Raw genomic sequence first — 22,761 nt, forward strand, 5'->3', positions numbered from 1 at the left:
CAGTCTGGCTGGTAGAAAACAGGCACCATCCCCAGCCACGCTGAGCCTTAGGGCGTGTTTCCTCCTTTCGTTTATGATGACCCTTTCCTGTGCCCTGGCTGGGTCCTCACATGCATGCCCCGATTAACACTCTTTTGAAGGCTTAGGAGCAACCCTTTGCAGATATCTGGTGTTTTCCTCTGGAGAGCTCTCTCCTCTGGGTACTTTTCCTGTGATCTCCAGCTGCCTTAGATTCTCTGACCTACTTCCTTCAGCCACCGCTTCATGTCTCCTCATTGTCTTGGTGCAACCTTCACTGAATGAGTGCTGGCTATCCACTCGCTTCAGGTGATGTCCCCAGAAGTGAATGTATTGGTTAATTGATGATCTGTCTGGCATCCTGAGATCCACACGTATTAAACAATTTATGGAAAATGTTTTAATTTTGAGAGTCAGCTGGAAAATTTCAGCAAGTAAACATTATAGAAAATCTTTGCTTTAATTTATCTAGTTTTTATAATTCAGAAAAGAATTATAGAGAAGATTTTAGGAAGTAGCAGAATACATATTAGTGGTACATTGATCTAGTAACTTCATCCTGTGGTGGATTTAAACATATTTTCTTTATATTTAATGTTTGTAACATTTAGTGTGTAGTTCTAGATGAAGTGCAAGAAACTGAGCGTTAAATCTTTGGTGAAGAGTGTCTGTCTTTCTGACTTGATGCTCTTACTAAAAATAATTATTAATACTTTTTAAAAAGTCATTTTTGTAACCCTCTTATTATCTGCTAAAATTCATGCAAAAGCTGATCCAATGAGATTTGCCTATCACTATGTTAGTTTTCATTTTCTAGTGGCATAAATTAATCAGAACTCTAGCATAAAGAATATTATGACTTAATAAAGCCATTGTTAGATTAGTATGACGTATTGAAAGTATGTTATTTTAGTGGAAAATGGCATCTATCACGAGTAATCAGAAAGTCAACCTAGGTATATAAGAAGAAAAGTTAAAATAGATATAACTATTGCCTGGCAGGGCTATAAGACAAATGTGTGTTTCATCTTAATTTTTATGAAATAAGTGATGAGCAGTCCAAAGTTTTTAGCCATACAAAAATTGATTACCTGTGTAAAACTTACGTTTATGGGACTAATTTTTTTTTTTTTTTTTTTTTTTGCGGTACGCGGGCCTCTCACTGTTGTGGCCTCTCCCGTAGCGGAGCACAGGCTCTGGACGCGCAGGCTCAGCGGCCATGGCTCACGGGCCCAGCCGCTCCGCGCCATGTGAGATCTTCCTGGACCGGGGCATGAACCCATGTTCCCTGCATCGGCAAGCAGACTCTCAACCACTGCGCCACCACCCGGGAAGCCCGGGACTAATTTTTTTTTACCAATGTTTCAGTGAAATTACCATTTAGCTGCTTGTTTCTGTTTTACTTTAAAATGAGCTAGTGATTTGTTACGAGAAATTCTTTCAGCAAAATTTTACAAGTCCAGTCTCTTGAGACATAGCAAAATAAACATCAGTATAATTGAGCATGAGTACAAAAATACAGATTTCTGAGTTTTCCTTATCTTTAAATGATATTAAGCTTTTAAAAGTTTAAAATGTCACTTAGTTTAAAATGTCAACGATTACAGTAAAAAAAAAAAATTAATGTTCCAAGATACCAAAGGTATTTTAATAAAGAGGAATGGTTCATTTGGAGTTTTTTCAAAAGATCAATAACGTAATTTATATCTATACATAACGCATACCTTTTTTCTCTCTTATTTTTGTAGGTTCTGCTGGAGACTTACATTTGGCCTCAATGTGAAATTAAAGTAGAAAATCACATCTACATGTATGTTGCTATCAGGATGTTGATTCATTGGTCATGCCTGAAGAGGGAAATTCAGTTCTAGATGGCTGACTGCCAGCAAAAATAAATGCTTACCCTAGATGTCAAGCACCTCTCCTTTTTACTGGAGTGAAAATCCCCTCCAGATACCAACAGAACATCACTGCAGAACATGCTCCGCATTTTAAGGATGTCAGCAACCTAAATTCATGTGCCCTGTCTGTACAGTTGTTGTGGATGGTTTACCACCTGAAAGCTCCTCAAGCTCTTATCCAGGCCCTGTATCTGTCTCTGAAATGTCTCTGCTTCATGCTTTGGGTCCAGTGCAGACCTGGCTGGGACAAGAGCTAGAGAAATGTGGCATTGATGCCATGATTTATACTCGATACGTCCTCAGTCTTCTGCTGCATGACAGCTATGACTACGACCTGCAGGAACAGGTATTTACATACTGTAAATGTTTTGTGAAAATTTATGATTGTGTTTACATTCTCCTTCAAAGAGCACTTTCGTATTCCAGCACAAGTTAGACGGCTGGGGTCCACAAACTTTTTAAGCTGTCAGTGAATATAGATGAGCCGCGTTACCAAACACACTGTTTGGTTCAGTCATTTTCTCTGACATTTTCTTGATGTTGATTGCATTCTGGCACAGACTCTGGATCTTGTCACAGAAGGTAATAGTTTGATGACCCACTGCCTTTGAGTTAGCACTGCTCCGGAATGTTGGTTTCTGCTATTTAGGAAAATCCCACATTGTGATTAGACGTTTTAATCGTTGGGTCTGTTACACTTCTTAACAGTCCAAAGTTTAATATTTCATTTTATCTCTAAGAATGATGACAAGCTGCTTATTAATCAAAGTGTGTGTTTTCAATCAGTAGACTTAAAATTTTGGTAAAGCATATAACTTTAAAGTGGCCAATATACATTTTACTTGACTTAGGTGCTTAAAGTGAAGAAAGCAACCAAATCTATGTTCTTGAAAAAAATCTCAACTTCAGTCTCACTCTCCAAGAGAAGCTCCTGAATGTGAGGCTTGCTGAAAGGGAGGCAGAGTCATCAGCACTGAACCAATGAGCTCTGGGTGACTTCTGGGTACAAATTTCATGTAAAAGGGAGTGTTTTGGGAATTCCCTGGCGGTCTAGTGGTTAGCACTCCACACTTCCATTGCAGGGGGCACAGGTTCGATCCCTGGTTGGGGAACTAAGGTCCCACATGCCTTGTGTCACGGCCAAAAGATAAACAGTTTTTTAAAAAGGGAGTGTTTTGTGGGCAGTATTTGTTGTTGTTGTTTTAAACCATTGTTACTAACACTGAAAACAGGAGCAAAGTTTCATCGACGGAAGAATCTGGCTTTGACCTTCCAAACTACAGAGCAGTTTCAGAGTCCTGTACATACAGGGGGTTTCACAGCGTGCCTAACATTCTGTCACATGTCAGTTGAGCAGAGTATTTCCCACTGCTGGTGTTCCGCATCCTTTCTAGCTGGACACAACTACATTTCCCCTGCTTCCAGGTTGCTTACTGCCCTGGCTGGTGATTATTAGGTCAAGTAAGGCTTTGAGGGGGTTGACTTAAAACCTAATAATCAGAAAGTGTGTTATTTTGGCGGTCAGTATTTTGCATAATTTTCTTACCAAAGCTCTATTATTTTCCATCATACTTCCAGTAAATGTACTTTAAGGGCAGGTAACATGTTAAATCTACCAACATAGAAGAATTTTTATTTCCAGAAATGAGGAAGATATTCCTCTTTACTCAAAAACCATGTACTTCAGTTGTAAATATGTACGTGTAGGAAACAAATCGTTTTTTAGTAGGAGTTTAATAAGGCTTCTTCTTAAAATTGTGTATTAACAGTATCAACACCAATAAATATATTAGCACAGAGTATCTATGTGTTAGGTGCTATAGTACATGGAAAAAGGGGTAAAACATAGGCCTGCTATTAAGATTATGGTGAACACTTCCGTGATGAGACCTGTTTGTGAATCCCTTTGGTCTCGGTGTTCGCTGTAGGGTGGCGGAGGGCGGGGGGTGGGTGTCTTGGCAGCTGTCAGTGGCCTACTGTGTTGATCCTCCCTGTTCTGGTTCATCTTTAGGACACAGGACAGATAAAGGTTAGTGAAAACAGAGCATGTCTGGAATTACAAGGAGAATCCACAGGGAATTAAAAGGGCCCTAAAATCCTTTTCTGCTCAGCCCTGGCTCGCACAGTGCCAAGTCCCATGCTGATGGGGAAGGTCAAATTGAAAATGACCTTTCATAGGAGATGACCCATAACTTTTCCATGACTCAAGGAGGAGGATATGCTCACTGTATCCCCCCAGAGAGAGTCAGGGCATAGAGCCAAGGGAAGGGCCTGAGCTGACCTTCTGTGATTCAGACTCCACCTAATGGGCATACTCACCAGCCTGCTGTGGGCGAGCAAGCGTGCCACTCTTCTGATCCCTGGGTCACACTGTGGGTGGGCTCACCCCTCATTTGGAGGCCAAGTGACTCCACTTTTGGGTGTTTGTTTCCTTGCATCTTTTCTCACCCCTCAGTCCTTGAATTAGTCTAACCTTGACTTGAAAATGCCTAGTTTTAAGGCCATTGCTTCAACTACTGGCCTTATTTGTCATGTTGAATTCATGGCTTTTCACAGTTTTAGCTAAAAGAAACACACAAAGAGCTCTTGAGTTCTGAGAAACAGATTTTGTACTTGTCTCAGCAGCCCCTGGTGATTGGGTAGGAAGTACAGCTGATCAGGCCCTGGTCTTGGTTGAGGCTGACTAACAAACAGAGTTACATGTAAACCTCTGATTTGGGCAGGTTTGTAAATACAGTTGTGGCGACAGCTGTGTACTGCGTAGTGCTGGAGAACAACTGCCTTTTAATACGTAGATATTATAGGTGGGTCTTAGTAATTTTATTTCCACAAATTCTATTTTTTCTTTTTTCTTTTTGTCAAGATTACCATATTCTGATAAATGTATGCTTAGATAAATCAGGAATTCACTATACATCATTTTTAGATGTAAATATAAACTACTTTTCTAACCCATCCTTCAAGGTCCAGGTCACCTTCCTCTGAATCCACTTCTGATAATTCCTGATGAAAACAATGGCTTCTTCTTCCAAACTTGACCATGTTTCTGCTATAGAGCTCTTAATTATAGTTATTAGAGTGTATTATCTTTCCCAGTAGTTTATAAGATGCTTAATGGCGGAAATCATATATTCATCTTAAAAATTTTTTTAAACTTTTTTCTTTTTTTTTTTTTTTTTGCGGTACGTGGACCTCTCACTGTTGTGGCCTCTCCCGTTGCGGAGCACAGGCTCTGGACGCACAGGCTCAGCGGACCTGGCTCACGGGCCTAGCCGCCCCACGGCTTGTGGGATCTTCCCGGACTGGGGTACGAACCCGTGTCCCCTGCATCGGCAGGCGGATTCTCAACCACTGCGCCACCAGGGAAGCCCCTAAACTTATTTTTTGAAATAATTTCAAACATCAGAAGGATTGGAAGAGTACGACAAAGAACCTCAGTCAGCCCCAGTTGCTAACATTTTCCCACTTTTACTTTATTTCTCTCCTCTCCTTTTTATGCCTGCTTATCCTACATAAATCAGCATATTATATTTATTTAGAGTTTTTGAATTATATTTTATTTATTTTTTTGTACAGCAGGTTCTTATTAGTTATCCATTTTATACATATTAGTGTATATATGTCAATCCCAATCTCCCAGTTCATCCCACCACCACCACCCGCCCACCACTTTCCCCCCTTGGTGTCCATACATTTGTTCACTACATCTGTGTCTCAATTTCTGCCCTGCAAACTGGTTCATCTGTACCATTCTTCTAGGTTCCACATATATACGTTAATATACGATATTTGCTTTTCTCTTTCTGACTTACTTCACTCTCTGTGACAGTCTCTAGATCCATCCATGTCTCTACAAGTAACCCAATTTTGTTCCTTTTTATGGCTGAGTAGTATTCCATTGTATATATGTACCACATCTTCTTTATCCATTCGTCTGTGAGTGGGCATTTAGGTTGCTTCCATGACCTGGCTATTGTAAGTAGTCCTGCAAACATTGGGATGCATGTGTCTTTCTGAATTATGGTATTCTCTGGGTATATACCCAGTAGTGGGATAGCTGGGTCATATGGTAATTCTATTTTTAGTTTTTTAAGGAACCTCCTTACTGTTCCCCATAGTGGCTGTATCAATTTACACTCCCACCAACAGTGCAAGAGGGTTCCCTTTTCTCCACACCCTCTCCAGCATTTGTTGTTTGTAGATTTCCTGACAATGCCCATTCTAACTGGTGTGAAGCGATACCTCACTGTAGTTTTGATTTGCATTTCTCTAATAATTAGTCATGTTGAGCAGCTTTTCATGTGCTTCTTGGCCATCTGTATGTCTTCTTTGGAGAAATGTCTATTTAGGCCTTCTGCCCATTTTTTCATTGGGTTGTTTGTTTTTTTAATATTGAGCTGCATGAGCTGTTTATATATTTTGGAGATTAATCCTTTGTCCGTTGATTTGTTTGCAAATATTTTCTCCCATTCTGAGGGTTGTCTTTTCGTTTTGTTTGTAGTTTCCTTTGCTTTGCAAAAGCTTTTAAGTTTCATTAGGTCCCATTTGTTTACTTTTGTTTTTATTTCCATTACTTTAGGAGGTGGATCAGAAAAGATCTTGCTGTGATTTATGTCAGAGTGTTCTTCCTATGTTTTCCTCTGAGAGTTTTATAGTGTCTGGTCTTACATTTAGGTGTCTAATCCAGTTTGAGTTTATTTTTGTGTGTGCTGTGAGGAAGTGTTCTAATTTCATTCTTTTACATGTAGCTGTCCAGTTTTCCCAGCACCACTTATTAAAGAGACTGTCTTTTCTCCATTGTATATCTTTGCCTCCTTTGTCATAGATTAGTTGACCATAGGTGCGTGGGTTTATCTCTGGGCTTTCTAACTTGCTCCATTGATCTATATTTCTCTTTTTGTGCCAGTACCATATTGTCTTGGTTAATGTAGCTTTGTAGTATAGTCTGAAGTCAGGGAGTCTAATTCCTCCAGCTCTGTTTTTTTCCCTCAAGACTGCTTTGGCTATTTGGGGTCTTTTGTGTCTCCATACAAATTTTAAGATTTTTTGTTCTAGTTCTGTAAAAAATGCCATTGGTAATTTGATAGGGATTGCATTGAATCTGTAGATTGCTTTGGGTTGTATAGTCATTTTCACAATATTGATGTTTCCAACCCAGGAACATGGTATATCTCTCCATCTGTTTGTATCATCTTTAATTTCTTTCATCTGTGTCTTATAGTTTTCTGCATACAGGTCTTTTGTCTCCCTCGGTAGGTTTATTCTTAGGTATTTTATTCTTTTTGTTGCAATGGTAAATGGGAGTGTTTCCTTATTTTCTCTTTCAGATTTTTCATCATTAGTATATAGGAATGCAAGAGATTCCTGTGCATTCATTTTGTATCCTGCAGCTTTAGCAAATTCATTGATTAGCTCTAGTAGTTTTCTGGTGGCATCTTTAGGATTCTCTATGTATAGCATCAGGTCATCTGCAGTGACAGTTTTACTTATTCTTTTCCAGTCTGTATTCCTTTTATTTCTTTTTCTTCTCTGATTGCCGTGGCTAGGACTTTCAAAACTATGTTGAATAATAGGGGTGAGAGTGGACATCCTTGTCTTGTTCCTGATCTTAGAGTAAATGCTTTCAGTTTTTCACCATTGAGAATGATGTTTGCTGTGGGTTTGTCATATATGGCCTTTATTATTTTGAGGCAGGTTCCCTCTATGCCCACTTTCTGGAGGGTTTTTATCATAGTGGCTGTTGAATTTTGTCAAAAGCTTTCTCTGCATCTATTGAGATGATCATACAGTTTTTCTTCTTCAATTTGTTAATATGGTGTATCACATTGATTGATTTGCGTATATTGAAGAATCCTTGCATCCCTGGGATAAATCCCACTTGATCATGGTGTATGATCCTTTTAATGTGGTGTTGGATTCTGTTCGCTAGTATTTTGTTGAGGATTTTTGCATCTATATTCATCAGGGATACTGGTCTGTAATTTTCTTTTTTTGTAGTATCTTTGTCTGGTTTTGGGATCAGGGTGATGGTGACCTTATAGAATGAGTTTGGGAGTGTTCCTTCCTCTGCAATTTTTGGGAAGAGTTTGAGAAGGATGGGTGTTAGCTCTTTTCTAAATGTTTGATAGAATTCACCTGTGAAGCCCTCTGGTCCTGGACTTTTGTTTGTTGGAAGATTAATTACAGTTTCAGTTTCATTACTTGTGACCGGTCTGTTCATATTTTCTGTTTCTTCCTGGTTCAGTCTTGGAAGGTTATACCTTTTTACGAATTTGTCCATTTCATCCAGGTTGTCCAATTTATTGGCATGGAGTTGCTTGTAGTAGTCTCAGGATGCTTTGTATTTCTGCGGTGTCTGTTGTAACTTCTTTTCCAATTTTATTGATCTGAGCCCTCTCCCTCCTTTTCTTGATGAGTCTGGCTAATAGTTTCATCAATTTTGTTTATCTACTCAAAGAACCAGGTTTTAGTTTTATTGATCTTTGCTATTGTTTTCTTAGTTTCTATTTCATTTATTTCTGCTCTGATCTTTATGATTTCTTTCCTTCTGCTAACTTTGGGTTTTGTTTGTTCTTCTTTCTCTAGTTCCCTTAGGTGTAAGGTTAGATTGTTTATTTGAAGTCTTTCTTGTTTCTTGAGGTAGGCTTGTATTGCTATAAACTTCCCTCTTAGAACTGCTTTTGCTGCATCCCATAGGTTTTGGATCATCGTGTTTTCATTGTCATTTGTCTCTAGGTATTTTTTGATTTCCTCTTTGATTTCTTCAGTGATCTCTTGGTTATTTAGTAATGTATTGTTTAGCCTCCATGTGTTTGTGTTTTTTACATTTTTTCCCCTGTAATTGATTTCTAATCTCATAGCGTTGTGGTCAGAAAAGATGCTTGATATGAATTCAGTTTTCTTAAATTTACTGAGGCTTGGTTTTTGACCCAAGATGTGATCTGTCCTGGAGAATGTTCTGTGTGCATTTGAGAAGAAAGTGCAATCTGCTGTTTTTGGTTGGAATGTCCTATAAATATCAATTAAATCTATCTGGTCTGTTGTGTCATTTAAAGTTTGTGTTTCCTTATTAATTTTCTGTCTGGATGATCTGTCTATTGGTGTAAGTGATGGATTAAAGTCCCCCACTATTATTGTGTTACTGTCAGTTTCCTCATTTATAGCTGTTAGCAGTTGTCTTATGTATTGAGGTGCTCCTATGTTGGGTGCATATATATTTATAATTGTTATATCTTCTTCTTGGATTGATTCCTTGATCATATGTAGTGTCCTTCCTTGTCTCTTGTAACATTCTTTATTTTAAAGTCTATTTCATCTGATATGAGTATTGCTACTCCAGCTTTCTTTTGATTTCCATTTGCATGGAATATCTTTTTTCATCCCCTCATTTTCGGTCTATATGTGTCCCTAGGTCTGAAGTGGGTCTCTTGTAGACAGCATATATGTGGGTCTTGTTTTTGTATCCATTCAGCAAGCCTGTGTCTTTTGGTTGGAGCATTTAATCCGTTCACGTTTAACGTAATTATCGATATGTATGTTCCTTTTATCATTTCCTCGTTATGGGTTTGTTTTTGTAGGTCCTTTTCTTCTCTTGTGTTTCCCACTTAGAGAAGTTCCTTTAGCATTTGTTGTAGAGCTGGTTTGTTGGTGCTGAATTCTCTTAGTTTTTGCTTGTCTGTAAAGCTTTTGATTTCTCCATCGTATCTGAATGATATCCTTGCCAGGTAGAGTAATCTTGGTTGTAGGTTCTTCCCTTTCATCACTTTAAATATGTCATGCCACTCCCGTCTGGCTTGTAGAGTTTCTGCTGAGAAATCAGCTGTGAACCTTATGGGAGTTCCCTTGTATGTTATTTGTCATTTTTCCCTTGTTGCTTTCAATAATTTTTCTTTGTCTTTAATTTTTCCAGTTTGGTTACCATGTGTCTCAGCCTGTTTCTCCTTGGGTTTATCCTACCTGTGACTCTCTGCGCTTCCTGGACTTAGGTGGCTATTTCCTTTAGGGAAGTTTTTGACTATAATCTCTTCAGATATTTTCTTGGGTCCTTTCTCTCTCTCTTCTCCTTCTGGGACCGCTGTAATGCGTATGTTGTTGCGTTTTATGTTGTCCCAGAGGTCTCTTAGGCTGTCTTCATTTCTTTTCATTCTTTTTTCTTTAGTCTGTTCTGCAGCAGTGAATTCCACCATTCTGTCTTCCAGGTCACTTATCCATCCTTCTGCCTCAGTTATTCTGCTATTGATTCCTTCTAGTGTATTTTTTATTTCAGTTATTATATTGTTCATCTCTGTTTGTTTGTTCTTTAGTGCCTCTAGGTGTTTGTTCTTTAATTTTTCTAGGTCTTTGTTAAACATTTCTTGCATCTTCTCGATATTTGCCTCCATTCTTTTTCTGAGGTCCTGGATCATCTTCACTGTCATTATTCTGAATTCTTTTTCTGGAAAGTTGCCTATCTCCACTTCATTTAGTTGTTTTTCTGGGGTTTTATCTTGTTGCTTCATCTGGTACATAGCCCTCTGCCTTTTCATCTTGTCTGTCTTTCTGTGAATGTCAGCATATTATTTCTGAAGACTGGATTTTCTCTTAGCCATAGAACAGGTGTAAAATTCAGGAAGTTAACACCGACACATTATTATCTAATCTACTGTCAGTGTTCAGTTATTGTTAGCTGTCCCATTGATGTCCTCCACTGTAATTGTTTCCCTCATCTAGGGTCCTGCGTTGACCTTCGTGGTCACATCTCTTTAATTTCTTTTAATCAGGAATAGTTCCTCATCTTTCCTTTGTGTCTCATGATGTTGACAGTTTTGAAGAGAACAGGGCAGTTATTATTTTGTAGAATATCCCTTATTTGGGTTTGTCTGATGTTTCCTCCTGTTTAGAGTCAGCTTATGATTTATGGGAGTAACGTTGTGTAATGTTACTGAAGCGATGAGTTTCCCTCTTTTTTGTGCATCACGGTGGACAGCACATGATGTCAGTCTGTTTCATTCTTGTTGATGCTGACTTTGGTTCAGATGGTGGCCGCCAGGTTTCTGCACCGTAAAGCTGAACACTTCTCTGTGTAGTTTTCGGGTCACCTGTCCAGAGGAGACTTTTGAGTTTGCCGCCCATAGATGACTCCCACCTGAATTAATTATTAATTTGATAGTCGCAAAATGATGATCTTTTTTCTAACTTGGTTATCCCATGTACATTTAGTCATTGGCGTGTGCTGTAGTGCCTTCCATCTTTTTAAAATTAGTCTCCTTGTTGTGTAGAGAACACTGCCGGCCATTTCCTGCCACATCTTGAAGCTAAGTGGTATTTTCCCTGCTTTTACTCACCTGGAAATATATGTTCGGAGGGGTTAGGTGACATGCCTAAGGCCGGGTGGTTAGTAATGAGTCAGGATTTAAACTCATGTCTGGCAGCCAGATCCCGTGACCATTTGTTATGTCAGAGTTTTGTTTTTGTTGGCTTTTGTATGTAACAAATAATTGTTGAATGAATAACATTAAAACACTCTACTGTAAAGGCAAGTTTTAGAAACTACGTGGAATTGGTTTACTGTTTTTTAATGCACTGTGGGCTTTAGAGGTGGGGAAGGATCGCTTTGTCTTCTCAGCTCACAGTTGAACTATGAGTTGAGTGCCCATGGAGCAGAAGTGAGCGGCAGACAGCGGTGTGCTTTGCTAGGAGGCTCGGAGCATTAGCCTGGCTCCTGCAACTCTTAAAACAGACTGTGTTACATTATTCCAAAATATTTCATAGTCTTATTAAAAATGGCCGAAAGGAAAGCTATAGTAAAACTGTAATTTAAAGGTGGGAGTTAACTTTTCTTGTCCTGAGGATCATGGTCAACAGCAAGTTCCCAATAACCTGTCATGAGTAGGAAGAATTATTTTAGGAAGGTGGAACTGCCTTTCACCACGTCATTCTTACACAACCCCAGGCAGTCTTAGTTTTCCTATGTAGCCAATTACGTTAAAACCACCATCCAAGAGTTTATTAAGACACTTCTTATGTCTTTATATTTTAATGTTCTCAGCATCATGAAAGCTTTGTTTGTCTGGTCCTTGATTATGACAGAAAACCCAGCTTGGTCTGTCTTAAACAGAAGTAATGGTAAAACACAAGCCCATGTGCATCATGTACCGCATGTGAGCCTCGAGCTGGAGCACTCACTTCCAACACACGGCAACTCATTTAACCCTCAGCCACCCTGCTGTCCCCATTCCACAGGTGGTGGTACTTAGACACAGTGGCTAAGTAACTTGCCCAGCATCACACAGCTGGGAAACATTGATTGGCGCATTTATTGGTTTTAAAGCTTGAAATGTCCATGGGGTAGGGCTGGCCTCAGCGGCAGCTTGAGGGGCCTTCAAAGAATCAGTGCCTCATCTTGAAGTTTGCCTTCTCTGTTGCCGTTATTCTCGAGCTTCCCCTCTCCCCTCCTCACTGTAAGCCCAGGCTCCCACCCTCATCCGTGCATGACCGGTCCCTGACCCAGCTGCTAGGATGAGGGGACTTTGGTGCCTGGGCTACAAGCACTTGGAACCATGAGGACTCAGAATTGGAGAGGGTGGGCTCCCAAGGAAATCTGGGATGATGAGGGTGCTGACCCATCAAAAAGAAGCGCTCTCTAAATACCTGTGTACAAAGTCACGCTTTCTTATTATAAATTTAAATTTTAGTAAATATTCCCTGATTGTACTACATGCTAAGATTTGGGCCTCAAACAAACCACTTGCTAATGCTATCCACTCTCTTCATGATTTTGTTCTCTCTGCTACTTCTAGGACTTTTATCTTTGCAGAGCTCCTCTGAAATTTCCTTTCATGATAGACCCTTAACCTGTGTGATTGCTTTAGATGTTCTTACGATGTTAGATTTTTTTTTAGGTCCCAAGGCTCCCAAGAACTTCATTAACTGTTGCAGATAGGGAGCAACTCTGGATTCTGTACAAGAATTAAACTTTTAATTGAGGTATAAAATGCATACAGAAAGGGTACAAACTAGTGAATTTTCACAAAGCTTGTATCTATGTAATTACTCCCAGAAAAATAAATAGAACATTCCATTGACACAGAAGCCGCCGCCACCTGTGCCCCACACGGTTTTAGAATTCCTCACGTGTCCAGAGGGGAATCCAGCAGACTGTGGCTTCTGTTTTCCACTCCTTCCTTTTTCTGGGATCCTGATGCCTACATCTCTAGTTTTTTCTCTCCAGCTCTGAGAGACCACCCCCAGCTCCACTGGTTTATTGCCTCTTAAAGGCTACCTTTTTCTCAGCCTTTTGTCTGGGGCCTGGAATGGGTACATTTCCCAAGGGAGAAAGCAGCCTTAGCTGTCCCTCCCTGGAACGGTCCTTCCTGCTTTTCTCGAGGCCTGGGTGGCTCAATAGGTCACTAATGACTTAGCGTGGGCGTTGGGTGTTTGGTTTGGTTTGGTATGTTATCTGGCTTTTCTGGTTAGTCTGGGCAGGAGAGTTGATCTGCTGCCAGTTTTTGTTTTTTTTGTTTGTTTTGTTTTTTTTTAAGGCAGTTTTTTTAGAGCACTTTTAGATTCATAGTACAGTTGAGAGGAAAGTATAGAGATCCCATATCCCCTGTGCCTCCACATATGCACAGCTTCTCGCACCATCAGCATCCCTTGCCAGAGTGGTACCTTTGTTACAATCAACAGACCTGCATTGACATCATTGTTACCTCAAGTCCATAGTTTACATGAGGGTTCACTCTTGGTGGTGTACATTCTGTGGGTGTGGGCAAGTGTGTAATGACATGTATCCACCATTATAGGATCAGACAGAGTAGCTGCACAGCCCTAAAAATCTGTTTGCTCTGTCTCGTCATCCCTCCCTCTCCACTAACCCCCGGTGCCTGCTTTTTTTACTGCCTCCATAGTTTTATCTTTTCCATCGTCAGGATCATACAGTACGCAGCTTTTTCAGATTGGCTTCTTTCACTTAGTGATATGCGTTTAAGGTTCCTCCATGGCTTTCAGTGCCTTGCTGGCTCATCTCATTTTAGTGCCTAGTGACAGTCACTGTCTGGATGGACCACGGTTTATTTATCCCTTCACCTACTGAAGGACATACTGGTTGCTTCCAAGTTTTGGCAATTCCCAGTAAAGCTGCTGTAAGCATGCGTGTGGGGGGTTTTGTGTGGAAGTAAGTTTTCAGCTCCTTTGGGTGAATACCAAGGAAGCCTGATTGCTGGATGGAATGGTAAGGGTACGTTTAGTTTTGGAAGAGACTGCCACACTGCCTTCCGACGTGACTGCACCATTCTGCGTTCCCACCAGCAGTGAGGGAGAGTTACTGTTGCTCCACGTTCTCGCCAGCATTTGCTGTTGTCAGTGTTCCAGTTTTTGGCCATTCTAAAGGTGTGTAGTGGTATCTCACTGTTGTTTAATTTGCATTTGCCTGATGACATTATGTAGAGCATGTTTTCATATGCTTATTTGCCATCTGTATATCTCCTTTGATGAGGTGTCTGTTGAGGTCTTTGGCCTATCTTTTAATCAGGTTGTTTGTTTTCTTATTATTGAGTTTTAAGAGTTTTTTGTGAATTTGTGTAGCAGTTCTTGCAGATGTGTCTTTTGCAAACATTTCTCCCTGTCTGTGGCTTGTCTTCTAATTCTCTTGACATTGTTTTTCACAGAGCAGTTTATATTTTAGTGAAATCCAACTTACCCATTTTCTCTTTCATGGATTGTCCACCAGTTACTTTTTAAAGAGGGTGTTCATTTGTTTTCTTGTTTAGTTTGGTGTTTATTTTGCTTATCTTCTCCTTAGTCTTTCTTTGACCACCATATTTAAAAAGAAACCTTCCATTCTCAGTCCTCTTTTCTACTTAATTTTTCCTCATAACACTTGTTGCTACCTGGAATTGTATGATTATTTGTGATATTTTATATTTATTTGTATGTCTCCTCTGCTGGAATATACAGTTCATGAAGTTAGGGACCTTGTCTGCCATGTTTTCTGCTGTATTCCCAGCCCTTAAAGCAATTCATGGGATGTCGAAGATGCTCAGAGATTTATTAAAGAAATGAATAGATGTGTGCTTCTTTCTCAGGTGTATGACTTGTGTGTGGAGGGGGAAACATGATGGAGGCGAGTGCAGATGTCATAGGTACACACTGGGGCCTGCCTGCCCTTCAGAGAAGTTACTGTAGCTTCTTCCCTCATCACCACCACCATCTTTCCCATTTTAAAATTTATTTTATTTATTTATTTTTGGCTGTGTTGGGTCTTCGCTGCTGTGTGTGGGCTTTGTCTAGTTGTGACAAGCAGGAGCTACTCTTCGTTGCGGTGTGCGGGCCTCTCATTGCGATGGCCTCTCTTGTTGCGGAGCACGGGCTCTAGGCACACGGGCTTCAGTAGTTGTGGCACGTGGGCTCAGTAGTTGTGGCTTGCGGGCTCTAGAGCGCAGGCTCAGTAGCTGTGGCTCACAGGCTTAGTTGCTCCGCCACATGTGGGATCTTCCTGGACCAGGGCTCAAACCCATGTCTGCTGCATTGGCAGGCGGATTCTTAACCACTGTGCCACCACGGAAGCCCTGTACATTTTGTCTGTATGATTTTGACTGCTCTGAAGTACCTCGTATCAGTGGAATCATGCAGTGTTTGTCCTTTTGTGACTGGCTTATTTCACTGAGCACAATGTCTTCAGGGTTCATCCATGTTGTAGCAGGTCAGAATTTCCTTCCTTTTTAAGTCTGAATAATATTCCATCATATGGATATGCCACATTTTGCTTATCCATCCATCTCTCAGTGGACACTTGGGTTGCTTCCACATTTTAGCTACTGTGAACGATGCTGCTATGAACATGAGTGTACAAATGTCTTATCGAGACCCTGATTTCAGCTTTGGGGGGTATATATCTGGAAGTGGAATCGCTGGATCATGCGATAATTCTGTTTTTAATCTTTTGAGGAAGTGACACTAGCTCCACCATTTTACATTCCCACCAGTAGTGCACAGGGTTCCATTTCTACATATCCTCACCAACGTTTGTTACTTCCTGTTTGTTTGTTTGTTTGTTTTTACATAGTAGCTATTCTAATTGGTGTGAGGGGTACCTCATTGTAGTTTTTTTTTTTTTTTTTTTCCCCACGGTACGTGGGCCTCTCACTGTTGTGGCCTCTCCCATTGCGGAGCACAGGCTCTGGACGCGCAGGCTCAGCGGCCATGGCTCACAGGCCCAGCCGCTCCGCGGCATGTGGGATCTTCCTGGACCGGGGCATGAACCCGCGTCCCCTGCATCGGCAGGTGGACTCTCTCAACCACTGCGCCGCCAGGGAAACCCCCTCATTGTAGTTTTGATTTACATTTTCCCTGATGATTAATGTTGTTGAGCATCTTTTCTTGTGTTTATTGTCTGTTTGCATATCTTCTTTGGAGACTTTCAAGTCCTTTTCCCATTTTTGAATCTGGTTGTTTTGTTGTTGTTGAGTTTAGAAGTTCTCTATAGGTTCTGGATATTAACCCCTTATCAGATACATGATTTGCAAATATTTCCGGGGTTTGCCTTTTCACTGTGTTCATCGTGTCTTTCAGTGCATGAAATTTAAAATTTTTCATGGAGCCCAGTTTGTCTATTTTTTATTTTGTTACCTGTGTCTTTGGTGTCACATCCAAGAAATCTTTGCCAAATGCAATGCTGAGAAGCTTTGCCCTATGTTTCTTCCAAGAGTTTTATAGTTTTAGCTTTTATGCATAGGTCTTTGATCCATTTTGAGTTAACTTTTATATTTGGTATGTGGTAAGACTCAAATTCCATTCTTCTGCATGTGGGTGTCTAGTTTTCCCAGCACCATTTGTTGAAGAGACTGTCCTTTCCTCATTGAATGCTCTTGACACACTTGTTGAAAATAATTTGAGCATATATGTGAGGGTCTGTTACTGGGCTGTCTGTTCTAGTCTTTGGTCTATATGCCTATCTTTATGCCAGTACCTCACTGTCTTGACTTTTGTAGCTTTGTTGCAGTTTCTTTTAAATCCCTGATTAATTGTATCTTCTACCTCAGAGTCCATCATTCTAGAAATGTAGCTGGGTTATTGCACTTTCTGGTTTTGCCCACAGGTTAAATAAGAATAATCCTTGTACTGATTGCTAGTTGAGTTGGATCATTTCTGTATTCAACAAAACTTGTTCTTTCAGCCCACTTGTAACCTACTTTACAGTATATCCCCATTAGTGTAGCATTTCACTGCTTGGAAAAGCTAGCATTTGCAGTGTTTTCCTTTAACAATAACAGTGGACCCATCCTGGGTTCCTCAGGTGTCTTGCTGCATATACTGTATTTCAACAATCATTCACTCAATAGACATTAATTTAAATTAACTTTACACATAAGGAGTGTGAAAAAAAATTGAGAATAGGAGTTAGTACTAATGGTGGGTGCACAAGTTCATGTCCACAGACTCCCTCAGATAGTGAAAGGGGTGGGGGTGGGTTTGGTAAAATCTTTTCATGGAATAGAGAAGATGTTTTGAATATCAGTACTGCATTTAATGCCTGGGTTTTTACTCACCACATGAATGGCCATGACGTGCTTGCTAGACAGCAGCAAGCACCAGGACTGCAGAGATGACTGGTGGGGGGGGTGGGCTCTGGGAGACGGCCATCAGGTTCGGGTCTGTGATGTGCTCTGGCTGTGCACAGTCCGGGACGTGGGCCTGGGGGGCAGCGGCGGCGGGAACCACAGGCAAGATCACGGTTGAACAGCCGTGAAGGAAGAAGAAAAGGCGGGTGTGTGCGAGGTCACAGGAGCAGGAAGGGGCCTGATACTGGGAGGCCAGAGGAGGATAGGGAGGGAGAGGGAGGAGATTAGACCGAGAGAGGCGAGCAGGAAGCTGAGTCCAAAGAACCTGATGTGCTCTGCTGGAGGATTTGTATTTTAGTCCTGGAGACAAAAAGACCCATTGCTATATTTAGTCAGCAGTACCAAATGGCAAGCATGGTAATGGGTGATCGGGTTGGGCAACTGAAAGCAGGGAGGCCAATGAGGAACTTGTTGGCTGAAGACCTAGTAGGAAAAAAAAAGGATGCACTTAACCTGAAGTTCTCATTTAATTGGCGCTATTCATTTTTTAGAGGCAGTTTACAGTTCCTTTGAGCAGTGAGAAGTGCATTTATTACTGAGGCCTTTCCTCAGATTCTGGCTATATCTTTCATTCACAAGCAACCAAAAATTTGGTGTAAATCGCCTTAATTGGAAAAAAAGAAAGTCTCGTACAGCTGCAAGTCCAGAATGAGGACTGGCCCTGCCTGGCTCAGCTCAGAGCTCACAGTGTCATTAGGGCGACCGCCTGCCTCCCAGCACCAGCTTGGTTTTGCGGCCACTGCTGGGGACTGGAGGGCGAATGACAACGAGCACGTTTCCAGCATCCTGCGCTCACACTGCAGAGGGTGTGTTCCCTGCATTCCCAGCAGAAATCTTGTGTGGAGGGCCCATTTTCAAGTGCTCATTTCTCATTGGTCACGTGCCTCTCTCTGAGCCAGTCTTCGTGGTCAGAGGGACTAAGGCCCACAGATGGGAGTGGCATTAGTCCCATTCAGACTCTTGGTGGTTTGGTTTTTCAGGACTCTTGTTAATGGGAAGCTGTGGGAGGCGGGTGCCCCGCAGCGAACAGCAGTCGTTGATTCCAGCTGCATTTCACAATGCCCTGGTCTTTTCCTTCCTCCAGTTCTCAGTTTCCTTTTTGATAGAAGACGGCAAGACAAAGTCAATCAAAACTCTAGCCTTATGTTACCTCACAGTAGTGTCTAGAAAAGCGCCTGACAGTAGATTCTCGGCCTGAAAAGTCCTTTAGCCACATCTTCTTTTGGTGCTTAATAATTGTGCTCTGTCTTTAAGATTATGACTTTGAAGAATCATACTTGATTTGCTGAGTTTACCTAGTAAATATTTGACACATGCATAATATTATATGTTTATGTCTAAGTGGACTTTTAATTAGTATAGCACAGAAAATATAGCAAGTAAAATAGAAATATCTTGAGCTTTTTTATACTGTGTTCTTTTAAGGTCTAATTATTAGTTCAATGCTAATGGTTAATGAATAAGTCATAACGCATTCACACAGTACATGAAGGCAGAAAAAAATAGAATAAGGGAGCTCTCAAATACAGTAAGTGGCAAGAGCAGGATGCATAAAAATATATCTAGTATACTAGTGTTGGTATAGCTTTTGCTATAGACTTGATGGTGTTTCTTAATGGATTCAGCCTAAAATTGCAAGGCAAAGTAGCACATATAGGCAAAATTTGTAATGTGGTAAAGTCATTCTAACAGCTAACATTGTTTGAATCACAAATAATGTCAAGTTGCTTTATGCATTTTCATTATGTCAAAAGTTAAAACAAGAAGCAAAATCTCCATTCCCACACAAATTTGCACTGGATATGTTGTCCAAGGTCAAACTGCAGTTCTAGCAGCATTTTTCACACCTTGACACAGTGCAAAGGAAATGTCTGCATCTCAGAATCTGTTTAACTTCAGTGAGAAGCTCCCACCTAACTTTCACTTGGGAGTGATTGATCTGCAATATGATGACATGCTAAAAGGCACGTATCGGTCTTCCCTGGTGGCGCAGTGGTTGAGAGTCCCCCTGCCGATGCAGGGGACACGGGTTCGTACCCCGGTCCGGGAAGATCCCACATGCCGCAGAGCGGCTGGGCCCGTGAGCCGTGGCCACTGAGCCTGCGTGTCCGGAGCCTGTGCTCTGCAGCGGGAGAGGCCACAACAGTGAGAGGCCCGCGTACCACAAAAAAAAAAAAAAAAAAAAAATGTACGTATCAAGGGAAGAAGCTAACAGAATTTTATAAATTCCTTCTAAGCAATTAATCTGTTCCGTTGAACCCATGCCTGTGGATTAATATCAGTAAAGACATTTTCAAAGATGAAATACGTAAAATCTTAAAAATCAGCATTAACAGGGTAGTTAGGTAAGAACCAAAAAAGACATCTAGATTGGAAAGGAAGAACGAAAACTATCTCTATTGACATACTGACGTGGTGTTGTGTATAGAAAATCCTAAGGAATGAAATTAAGAAAATTCCATTTACAATAGTATGAAAAAGAATAAAATATGTAGGAATAAATTTAACAAAAGAAGTGTAAGACTTGCACACTAAAAATTATAAAACATCATTGACAGAAATCAAAGAGATCTAATAAATGGAAAGACATCCCGTGTTCATGATCAGAAGACTTAATATTGTTAACATAGCAGTGCTCCCCAAACTGATCTGCAGATTCAAGGCAATCCCTATCAGAATCCCAGCTACCTTTGTTGCAGAAATTGGCAACTGATCCTAAAATTCATACGGAATGCAAGGGACCCAGAATAGCCAAAAGAATTTGAAAAAAGAAGAACAAAGTTGGAGGACTAACACTTCCCAGTTTTAAAACTTATTGCAAGGCTCCTGTAAGCAAGATGGTTTGATCCTGGCATACATATGGCTGGCCGTATGTAATGGAACTGAGAATTCAGAAATAAACCTTTGTAGTTTCCAGCAAGACCATTCAATGGGGGAAAGAATGGTCTTCAACAAAAGGTGCTGGGACAACAGGATAACCACGTGTAAAAGGATGAAGTTGGACTCCTGTCTCATACCACATACAAATATTAACTCACAATGGATTATAGACCTAAATATAAGAGCTAAAAGTATAAAACGTAGGAGAAGACATAAGAGTAAATCTTCATGACTTGTATTAGGCAGTGGTTTCTTAGATACCAAAGCATAAGCAGCCAAAGAAGATATCAATGTATTAACTTCCTCACAGTGAAAAGCTTTTATACCTCAAAGGGTATCATCAAGAAAGTGAAAAGACAACCCATAGAATTAGATAAAATAGGGACTTCCCTGGTGGTCTAGTGGTAAAAAATCCGCCTTCCATTGCAGGGGACTCGGGTTCGATCCCTGGTCAGGGAACTCAGATCCCACATGCCGTGAGGCAACTAAGCCTGCGCGCATCTAGAGAGCCCGCCTGCCGCACACTACAGAGCGTGCCACAGCTAGAGAGAGAAAACCCACACGCCACAACTAGAAAGAAGCCCACGCCGTGACAAAAGATCCTGCATGCCTCAGCGGAGATCCCGTGTACCACAACTAAGACCCGACGCAGCCAAAATAATAATAATAATAATAATAATAAAGAAAATAAATAAAATGAACATTAAAAAACGAATTAGATAAAATAGTTGTAAATCATTTATATCTGATAAGGGATATGTATTCAGAATAGATGATTTAAAAATGGGCAAAAGATTTGAATAGACATTTGTCCAAAGAAGATATGCAAATGGCCAATAAGCACCTCAAAAGATGCTTAACTTCATTGGTCATTAGGGAAAATGATGAGATACCACTTCATCCTCACTAGGATGGCTAAAATAAAAAGCACAGACAATAACAAATGTTGGTGAGGATGTAGAGAAATTAGAATCCTCATATACTTCTGGTGTGATTGTAAAATGGTATAGCTGCTTTGAAGAATAGTCCGGCAGCTCTTCAAAAGGTTGAATATAGAGTTACCATGTGACCCAGCAATTCCACTCCTAGGTATATCCCCAACAAGATTGAAAATATGTGTGCATACAAAAACTCGTATATGAACATTCACAGCAGTATTATTCACAATAACCGAAAGGTGAGAACAATCCAGATATCTGTCAGTGGATGAATGGATAAACAAAGTGTGGTACATCCATGCAGTGAAATATTATTTAGTCATAAAAGGGAATGAAGTACTGATACATGCCACAACACGGATGAGCCTTTAAAACGTTACACCAAACAAAAGAAGCCAGGCAGGAAAGGATATGGATTGTATAATTCTATTTATATGAAATGTCTAGCATAGGAAAATCTATAGAGACAACAGATTAGTAGTTACCAGTGACTTGGGAGAGAGAGGAATGGGAAGTAACCGCTAGTGGGTACAGGGCTTCTTTTTGGGGTGATGAAAAATGTTTCAAAATAAGGTAATGGCGGGACTTCCCTGGTGGCGCAGTGGTTAAGAATCCGCCTGCCAATGCAGGGGACGCGGGTTCGATCTCTAGTCTGGGAAGATCCCACATGCCGCGGAGCAACTAGGCCTGTGCGCCACAACTACTGAGCCCGCGAGCCACGACTACTGAGCCCGCGAGCCACAACTACTGAGGCCCACATGCCTAGAGCCCGAACTCTGAAACAAGAGAAGCCACCGCAATGAGAAGCCCACGCACCGCAATGAAGAGTAGCCCCCGCTCGCCACAACTAGAGAAAGCCTGCGTGGGCAACAAAGACCCAACGCAGCCAAAAATAAATAAATAAATAAATTTAAAGGAAAATAAGATAATGGTTTTGTTGCATAACCCTGTGAATTATACTAAAAACCACTGAATTGTATATTTAAAAAGCAAATTTTATGGTATGTGACAGACAAAGCGAGTGCCAGACACGTGTTCTAGGTGAAGAGCTACAGGAACTCTTCTCATTTCTCGATTCTTGACTTACGAGTATTCCATTAAAAAAAACAAAAAACTTTCGACTGTTAAAGGAGTATGACCTAGTTACAAGAAAAGTTATAGATTCCTGTTCCTGCTCACCAAGAGACAAGCTCCTTGGTGGCCTCTTAGTACATTTCTCTCAGACATTTTAATGCCCATTAATAGGTGTGCATGTGTATTTTAACCAAAAATGAGATCATACTGTTGTATAAACTACTTCTCTTATATGTATTGTGAGTAGCTTCCCATGTCAGTAAATACACTTCATAATCTCTTTAATGGCTGTAATATCTAATTGCCTGGATGAATTATAACTTATTAACCAAGTCCTCTTTATTTGACATTTAG

The 22,761-nt window shown here is 40.7% G+C and overlaps 1 protein-coding gene across 1 annotated transcript in view; it reads left to right on the top strand.

Moving 5' to 3' along the window:
• The first annotated feature begins 2,034 nt into the window (after positions 1–2,034).
• KIAA0232 (KIAA0232 ortholog) overlaps positions 2,035–22,761 on the top strand; it is a 55,429-nt gene continuing 34,702 nt past the window's right edge. Inside the window, exon 1 of the mRNA XM_065878276.1 lies at positions 2,035–2,265. Within this exon, the coding sequence (XP_065734348.1) occupies positions 2,035–2,265 (231 nt within the window). The remainder of the gene's footprint in view (positions 2,266–22,761) is intronic.

The sequence above is a fragment of the Phocoena phocoena genome, chromosome 5, assembly GCF_963924675.1.
Source record: "Phocoena phocoena chromosome 5, mPhoPho1.1, whole genome shotgun sequence".
Taxonomy (NCBI): Eukaryota; Metazoa; Chordata; class Mammalia; order Artiodactyla; family Phocoenidae; genus Phocoena; species Phocoena phocoena.